General features: G+C 45.6%; 1 protein-coding gene across 1 annotated transcript; it reads right to left on the reverse strand.

The window, feature by feature from the left end:
• Positions 1-1,454: 1,454 nt before the first annotated feature.
• Positions 1,455-7,750, reverse strand: SELENOS (selenoprotein S). Its single transcript, XM_032252871.1, has 6 exons — positions 7,589-7,750; positions 6,793-6,927; positions 4,516-4,622; positions 3,855-3,944; positions 3,678-3,756; positions 1,455-2,126 (listed from the first exon to the last, which is right to left on the reverse strand). The coding sequence occupies exons 1-6, from the start codon at positions 7,662-7,664 to the stop codon at positions 2,047-2,049; spliced, it is 567 nt and encodes a 188-aa protein (XP_032108762.1). The 5' UTR covers positions 7,665-7,750; the 3' UTR covers positions 1,455-2,046.
• Positions 7,751-8,903: the final 1,153 nt, after the last annotated feature.

Raw genomic sequence — 8,903 nt, forward strand, 5'->3', positions numbered from 1 at the left:
ACCAAATAGAAATGGACACTCCTGCCACATGGTAAGCGCCCTTCAAATGCTATTAAACAAAGGCAAGTTTCCCTCTCCCTTCCATTATCTCATCAATTCTCCATGACGCCCTCCCTCCCTCCCCCCCAATCCCCCCACTCCCCCACTGCACCAGAAGGTGCTAGATGTAATGGGAGCATGCGGAATTCAAGCACTGTTTCTTCCCACGTGCTCGTGATTTGATGATTTCTCAATTTATGGAAAAAAAAATCACGTTTCAAGGTAGTCAGTCACATCTAATAGTATACTAAAACATGCCCCTCTACTTTTCATATTTATCACAAACTCTTGTGTTGAGGGCTCTTGACCGACTGCAGTAAGGGAGCCGCTCTGCTGCATATGAAATCCCGAGCCAGAGCCCCTCGACTTGTGAAATGTGTAGTTGACAGCCACTTCACACACATTTCAGCTACAGAAAACATATTCAAGGAAGAATGTTAAAAAGTTTCCTTGTATCCTACCAGGGGTTCTCTCTAGATGTAAACAAATCTGGATGAAATATTATAATCCAAGTATACCATTTCCCACACTGTAAATCTTCTGTGCTGCTGGGGAGCCAGTCTAGTTACAACACCTGAAGGGGAATGAGTGTCCAGGGGCTTCCCCACACTTCACGAGGCCCACCCCTGTTTCCACTGACCCCCTTCTCTGGCCCCAAACCCCCAATTTCCTCCAAAGGCAAAATGAAACTCAAATCTCTCTAGACTCAAAGACTAAGTCTTGACTATGCCAACCTATTGGTTTGTAACTGCACTGCTCAAGGATCCTGCTTCCTCTCCTTCAACCCTCTCGGGAGCTCTCCCCAAGAGATTTTAAGTCTCACACAGCCAGACTGTATTTCCCTTTGTCAAGAAGCAATTACAGAGTACTCTACCTGCAGGAGATAATAAATGTTGAGTAATTTATGTATAAGACCATTCCAGAATACTTTTGTAGTGACCTGCCCCTATTCTGAAGGTTAATGTTTTTTCTTCTGATTATTTAGATTCTATAGCAGGGTCCACAAACTACCGCATGCAGCCCAAATCCAGCCCATCAGCAAAATAATTATTTTAAAAACACTCCCTTAAAAATATAAAAACCTAAGAGCGCACATATAGGGCCTGTGGAGTCTAAGATATTCACTATTTGCCTCTTTATCCAAAACCCCTGATAGTGCCTCTGGACAAGGGCGTAACAGATGAGTCGTGGCGAAAGGGACTAACTGAGAGGACGGGTCGAAACCCGGGCAGCCTATGAGGAACCTCGAGGTGTGATGCTTCTTCATCCCAGTAATTCAGCGCCTCGACTGGAAGCATCTGATTTTCTGGGTGAACCCCAAGGAGCCTTTAACTTTTGAAATCACCACAGCTGTCTGCCACTTGCCAGACTTATTTTGGGTAAGCAGTAATAAATGGAGAAATAAGTACTAATAGTTGGAGGTTGTGAGAAATAAAAAGCTATTTAATGTTGGATAGACAAATTCAAGTCCATAAATTTCCTTGAAAGATGCTAAAAATGTTATTCTCATTTTTTAAATTAAATTTACAGTTTCGTTTTTACAAAGTTCTGTACATAAAAATAAATATACAGAAACAAACCCCATCAACTGTCTGCATCAGTAATCCTCACTGGTGGGCTCACCATTGCTAAGGAAGACATCATTCAACGCAACCTGTCACAGAGACTGTCCTGGCAGCAAGATTTCTAACTTCAAAATATCATGACTCTTTTATCAAGATTGCTAATCATCTAGAGGCCTCTACCTACCAACTAGCAATTAACCATGAAATCAATGAATGCAATCACTGTCTCCAAATGGAACATGACCAGTGACCTAATGCCTACTGGCAACATCTATACCCTTTGCTGCCTGGAGCCCTTACATATGCAGGTGTAGTTATGAACAGAAACAAACCCCACCTCCCCCTGGCTAGTCACTGTGAAAAGCGTGCGTAAGGCAATTGAATCGAGGGTTAAGGATTCATCTTGCTAATGTCAAAAGCTACACTAACAAGATTCTTAGCCTCATCCGCCAGATGACGGGCCTCTGCGTCCAGGTCTCCAGGAGCAGGTTCCACCTCCTTCACCAGACAAAGGGTTATAACCTGGGATGACAGAAAGGAAGCAAAACAGTATGGATAAAAATCTGAAAATCTGGGAACATTCTATATCCAAAATAAAATTATGTGACTGACATGCAAAGCACTGTAAAGATATGGACTCTACGGTACGTTTTAAAAACTTTTAGCCACTATTTAAAAGGAAAAACCTTTATATTGTAATTGCCATTTGAATTGATTTTCTGGTGGAGAAAAAAGTCATTCAACTTCTTTGTCCTAACCTCCAAAACACACGCAAAACAATCACCAAAAACTTCCTCAAGATGGCCTGATTTAAGTATATGAAGCCTCCTATCAGTGTATGTATTACTGAAACTCACACATTCAAATAAGGGCTGTTCAAGCTACTGAAAATGGATTTAAAAAAATCAAGACACAATGAAACTTGCCACTTCTACCAGTCAGAGCCAGGTCATCTGTGTGCTTCCCCGCTCCCCTTGCCCCACTCCCTCATGAGCTTCCCAAAGTCAATGAACAACTGGGGACCTGCTTGAGTGCTCAGGTTCTAGGGTCAGCCAGAACTTAAAATATGTTGGTTTTACTCCTTACTTGCAGTGGAATCTTTGGGCAATAAAATCCTGTGCCTCAGTTGCCCTATTTGTAAAACCAGGCTAGTCAAAGCCCCAGCTCAGGAATGCTGAGGACGCTGAAGGAGGCCATGCACGCATTCCATCTTCTACGATTTCCATTCCTATCCTAAATATCACCTCTATGTGTCTAAAAATAAGTTTCTAGCAGGACCATCTAAAAATAGCATTTTCTTTCCAGATGTATCACCTTCTCTACAGCAAGCCAGGTTTAGTCTCCTGACACAAAGGGGATTACAGCTCAGCATTTAAGGTCAGCCAAGTTTGTGGCCCATGTCCCAGTCTTTCTTCAGTCCTCATAGACAACATCAGGTCTCCAGGCCTCTGCTGTGCCCCTCTCCTCCTATAGAGAATACAAAGTCTTCCGCCCTGGAAGTGTTCTATAGTGTTCTAGTGTCTTTGCTCTCTCATTCCTCAGCAGTAACTTGCAACTCTTAGCCAGAATCACAAAAGATTGCTTATTTTTGTTTGTGAGTCCCATCTTCCCAGACTTGAAATTCTTGGCGATGGGATGAAGACAGACTGCTATGGCACCACCCACAGTCCCCAGGGCAGTGCTGCACACAGGAAAAAGCTTTGAATGAGCATCTGTCTGCCACTCCTTGTTATTTGCAAGAAACATGGTGGTCCTGGCTAGAAAGTCCAAAACCACTGTGTTCCAGCTCCTTGACACTCATCTGAAGACTGGCAGAGAATTCCTCGTCCTAATTAGCTCTCCCTCTACGGGACTGCAGAGGGATCAAGTGAGAATACTGTAATACAAGTACAATCCTTCCAAGTACTTAGTGAGGGCCTAGGAGGTGGTTTGCATCTGTTTCCTTTATTGAATCTTCACAATCCTAAAGAATTAGTCTTAATTTATGCACAAAGAAACAGTCTTGTTTATAAAAGGTAACTATATCCTGTAAGTGTTGAAAATCTGTTAACATTTGATATCAGTGGTGCTTACCACCTCCCCGCAAAGGCTTTCTGTCCGATTTCCGTTTCGGGATGACAGATGGAGTGGAAGGCCCAGGACTGTCTTCCTCCTGTTTGAAAACACACAGGTGTTAAGAAACAATGAAAACATTCTACTTGGCAATCTTCATCTACTACAAAATGCCAGCTGGCCGAAGTCTCCAGTCACCTGAGGCTTCTTTGCATTTCCTTTGTAACTTTTTCCTTCTTGCATGCTGTCCCACATTTCAATCTTCTGTCTCCTTTTTTCTTCTTCAAGCTGAGAAACAATCACATTGTACAGAAAGAATTCAGAGACTGCCATTGCTCTCCAAGACAACGGTAACTCTGACAATTCCTAATTTAAGTGTCCTTCGGAACAAACGCCACCCTCATTTTCTTTGGTTAATATAACTGTTGTGATCCGGTGGTATGAGTTTAACTCACAAAGGGAAGCTTTGGTTTTTATATACTATTAAAGAAAGCAAAATGTTTCATGAAAAAAATGACTGACTCCACGTTCTTCTGAAACTCGCGTCTCTCAGGACATTTTTGGCAATGTGGAAGACACAGGCATGTGCACACACACTCACATGTACCCTGCTGCAACCTGTCCCCACTCCTGTGCTCTGTACCTTCCATTGTAAAATATTCACACCCCTACTGTCCCCTAACAACAGTGTATTTTTCTTGATATCACCAATATTGACATGGTAGGAAGTGAAATACATATTAAATTTAATGGGATCGGACCTGGTCCTAGAAGCTTATAGACAACACAGACAGCCATTGTAACCCACTGAGCCTCAGCCAATTTCTATGTACATATTCAAACTGAAACCAGGTGCTACCTGTTTTAGTTTCTCTTTATGCTTTTCAACTTGGGCATTTAGTTCTTCTTGCATTTTCAATCGAGCAGCTGCTAAAGCTTCTTGTCGTTTAACAACAACATCAGGTTCTGAAACGTCAGAAAAAAACTGAGATCAAGCACTTTGTACAATAGAAACTTCTGAGTGTCCGCATTATTAGAAGTACAAAGAGGTATCGACATCAGACAATGAAACATGTTTTTACATGAGTAATCCCGACCCCTCTGCATGTATTTTACTGCTTCAAGGGGCAGGGGTCTGTTGCTGAGCCATGGATTTTAACTCCAAATATCTGCATCACCAGAAACCTGTTAGAAATGTCAATTTCTGAGTTCTCCTGAGCAATACCAATTCCTAAAGCCTGGGATGGTGGCCACACAGAGCACATTTTGGGTACCTCAATGAGACCCATGGTCTCTAGGTTGACCAGAATCCCGGAAGACTACCAAGGAAATATAAAGTTTTCGAAATCATCCATCCCTCGATTAGCCCAGGAGTAAGATTCTTAGGTATTTGTTTTTACAGAAAAGAAAGAAAAATCCTTCCAAATAGCATTATGAATGGAAATGAACTCCCCAGCTTAACCTGTATTTTTATCTGGTTTGTAAAACAAAGCTTACCATCTCAATCTTAGTACCAGTGACTCAGATGAATGACAATTTACACTATTTCACTATTCTAAAAACATGTAGCATTTCTTTTGGATATGTCCACAGAAACTGTAACTAATGAAAAGGCTACCTTTCAAAGGAAATGAGTTTTTTAAACAGGTAAATGTAATTGGAAATCAGGTCTGATGGATAAGTTAGTAAAAATCAAAATGAAGTGAACATGAAGAAATAAGGCTGCCTATTAATTCTCTCAAAATGTTCTGGAGATAACTCAGAGTTAGTAGGCGGACCTACAAGTACAGAGAAAATCGTTTCATTTTAAACCAGCCTATAAATGAAAAGCCATCCAAAAAGACATGCACTCAGTGCACCATCAGGCAGGTTCTCCATTTCATTAACTCTCTGAAACCAAAAAAGTTACACATGCACCGAATCAGCTTCAGAAGCAGAAAAATGTTTTTTCCTCCTATACACATGAGAACCATATACTGCTACTTTTTTTTAAAAAAATTTTTTCAGAGACAGAGTTTTGTTCTGTCACTCAGGCTGGAGTGCAGTGGCTCGATCTCAGCTCACTGCAACCTTCGCCTCCCGAGTTCAAGCGATTTTCCTGCCTCAGCCTCCTGAGTAGCTGGGACTACAGGCACACGCCACCACGTCCAGCTAATTTTTGTATTTTTAGTAGAGATGGCATTTCACCATGTTAGCCAGGGTGGTCTCAAACTCCTGACCTCAAGTGATCAGCCCGCTTCAGACTCCCGAAGTGTTGGGATTACAGGTGTGAGCCACTGCACCCAGCCCTTTTTTGGGGGGAGGTCAAGGCGGGCAGATTACGAGGTCAGGAGTTTGTGGCCAGCCTAACCAACATGGTGAAACGCCATCTCTACTAAAAATACAAAAACTAACTGGGCATGGTGGCATGTGCCTGTAATCTCAGCTACTCGGGAGGCTGTGAGGCAGGAGAATTGGTTGAACTCGGGAGGTGGAGGCTGCAGTGAGCCGAGATCACGCCACTGCATTCCAGTCTGGGCAACAGGGCAAGACTCCATCTCAAAAAAAAAAAAAGGACAAAGGCTCACTCTGTTGCCCAGGCTGGGGTGCAGTAGCAGGATCTCAGCTCACTGCACCCTCCATCTCCTGGGTTCAAGCGATTTCTCCAGCCTCAGCCTCCCCAATAGCTGGGATTACAGATGCCCACCACCATGCTCCACTAATTTTTGTATTTTTAGTAGAGGTAGGGTTTCACCATGTTTAACCAGGCTGGTCTCAAACTCTTGACCTCAGGCAATGTGCTGGCTTTGGCCCCCCAAAAGTGCTGGGATTACAGGCATGAGATACCGTGCACAGCCGAGAACCACATACTTCTTATTTTTTAAAAGCAGGATCTCAGTCAATTGCCCACGCTGGAGTGTAGTGTGGCCCAATCATAGCCCATGGCAGCTTTCACTTCCTGGACTGAAATGATTCTCCTGCCTCAGCCTCCTGAGCAGCTGCGACTACAGGTTTGTGACGCCACTCCTGGCTATTTTATTTTTTTTAATAGGGACAGGGTCTTGGTATGCGGCCCATCTTACTTTTAATAAGAGACTAACTCTTAATAAAAGAAGGTGCAGAACCACCGCTTTCATTTCGGTTATCAGGCACTAACCCACAGCAGCCGCAGCTCTGTCCAGCTGCCTTTGCCTCAAGGCTCTTAGCCGGGTGGAAAGCTTCTGGAAGACCACGTAGAGAAGGATGCAGCTGAAGACGATGTACCAGCCATAGGTGGCCAGCAGGGAGCCCACTGAAAAGAAAAAAAAAAGTTTTCAAAAAACTAAAAATGGCACTACTAGTTGACTTTTCCATAAGACTCAACAAACACAAAGTGCAACTCCTGCACTCAAAGCCTTCATGGTCTAGCTGAGGAAAAAGCCTCGTAAGTAGATCGTTAAAACATGAACAAGAAGTGCGACAATTCAGGGATCTCCGAGAAGTCGGACTTCTCAGCCAACTGGGGAGTCGGGGGCAGTTAGGGGGTGGAGGGCACAACAACTGGGTTGTGAAAAATGAAGAGCAACTAATCTCAACCAGGAAGGCAAAGGCCTCTCAGACCTAGAGAACCACATATAAAGGGGGTGACAGTGCAGGGAGGTAGGAATGTGTATGGGGCTGTGTGGGGCAGGTCCCAGAGGCAAACACCAAGGGCCGAGCGACTCCAGTAACTGCAACAGGAAGAGCCTGGTTCACAAAAAAGACTTGCGCAAACAAGGGCCAGCCGAGCCGCCAAGGGAAGTGCGGCTCCCGAGAGGCCTCCGCGCAAGGTCCGGGCCTGCTGCCCAGTCCGCGTCAGCGCCAACGCCCGACAGTTCCCAGGGCTCCCAGGGCTCCCAGGCCCCGGCGCCGCGAGCAGCGGAGGACGACCCACCGATCATGGCGGCGCGCCCTGCTGCCCCGCAGCGACTCACCGGTGACGTGTAGGAAGCGCAGCCCCTCCGTCTCCAGGGCCGGCCGCGCGGACAGAGGCTCCTCTTCCCGCTCCATGACGGTCGCCGCCGCCGCCCAGCCCCGCTGCCGCGCCTCCAGCAGGGCGCTTCCGGTGCGCTTCTACGCACACGTGGCGCGCCGGGACGCGTTACGGTCCCGGCCAATCGCAGGTCGACCCCGCCCCGACGCTGGGCCAAACGCAGAGGGGGCGTGGCCGAAGGGCGTGGCGGGGGAGGGAATCCCGGCCATACTCTGGGACTAGGACGGCGTGTAGGGGCACGTTCCATGCCAGCTCCTGGCTTGAGTGGGGGCGGAGGACCAACCTCTTTCACGGATTTCTCACCGAATTTCTTTCTACCTTCTTTTTCCTAATTGGTCACCGAAGCCAAGAAGGTCAGGGCTGCCCGGAGGCAGGATTTGCACCCACATCCTTGCCCTGGGCACACTGGACAACGGCTCAGTAGGTTGACTCCCCCCAGCATTTGAGGGTTGCAGCCAGCGTCCACTCCCACAAGTGAAAACACGAAATATGGACAGCCTCCTGCTGCTGCTGCCGGTGATACCTTTCAGACCAAGAAAGTCCCCACTGATCCTCAAGATTCTTTTCTCCAAAATCAAAACCTCTTAGGAAAAAACGATCGTAGTAACGGCTCTAACCTGTGTTGAATTATAGTGTAACACAAGACACTATCACAGTTATTCATAATAGTGTCCTGGCTGTTTGCTCTACCTACTGTTCTGCACCCTCTTCCACCACTCAGACGTCTCCACTTTTATGGTGACCATAACCATCCTATTTGAAATTTGAACTTGGGTTTTTCTGGAGAAGCATTTGCAGTGCACATACCTAGCTGTGTCTCAAAAGGGTTGGGAATTGGGAATATAAATGAAAGAATAATGAACAGGTGACAACATCCGAGTGCTCCGTCACCACCATTGCCAGGAGCAATGTGGGAAAGGCAAACCCTGACATGAAGCGTGAGTGCAACGAGCACTTCTTCAATGAGGGTTTGCCAAGAAGTTCCTCAAGGGGGATGGCTGCAGGGATTTGTGCACTGACCTCATCAAGCTTTCCCAGCAGTTATGTTCAGAAAGCAATGAAGGGGAGGTGGCGTTCATGATGCCACAGCAAAGAAAAGCCTGAAAGCTCCAATTCCCTGTTGGCCACCTTGAAAATGCACTCCTCAATCAACAAATTGAGGACTCTGGATGTGATCCATAAAGACTGTGAAGATAGCTTATCAATTTAATAAGTTTAGGAGGGAGAATATCATTTCCTTCTTCACGTTTGCCTTT

The sequence above is a fragment of the Sapajus apella genome, unplaced genomic scaffold, assembly GCF_009761245.1.
Source record: "Sapajus apella isolate SASKATOON/1434 unplaced genomic scaffold, GSC_monkey_1.0 scaffold80, whole genome shotgun sequence".
NCBI lineage: Eukaryota > Metazoa > Chordata > Mammalia > Primates > Cebidae > Sapajus > Sapajus apella.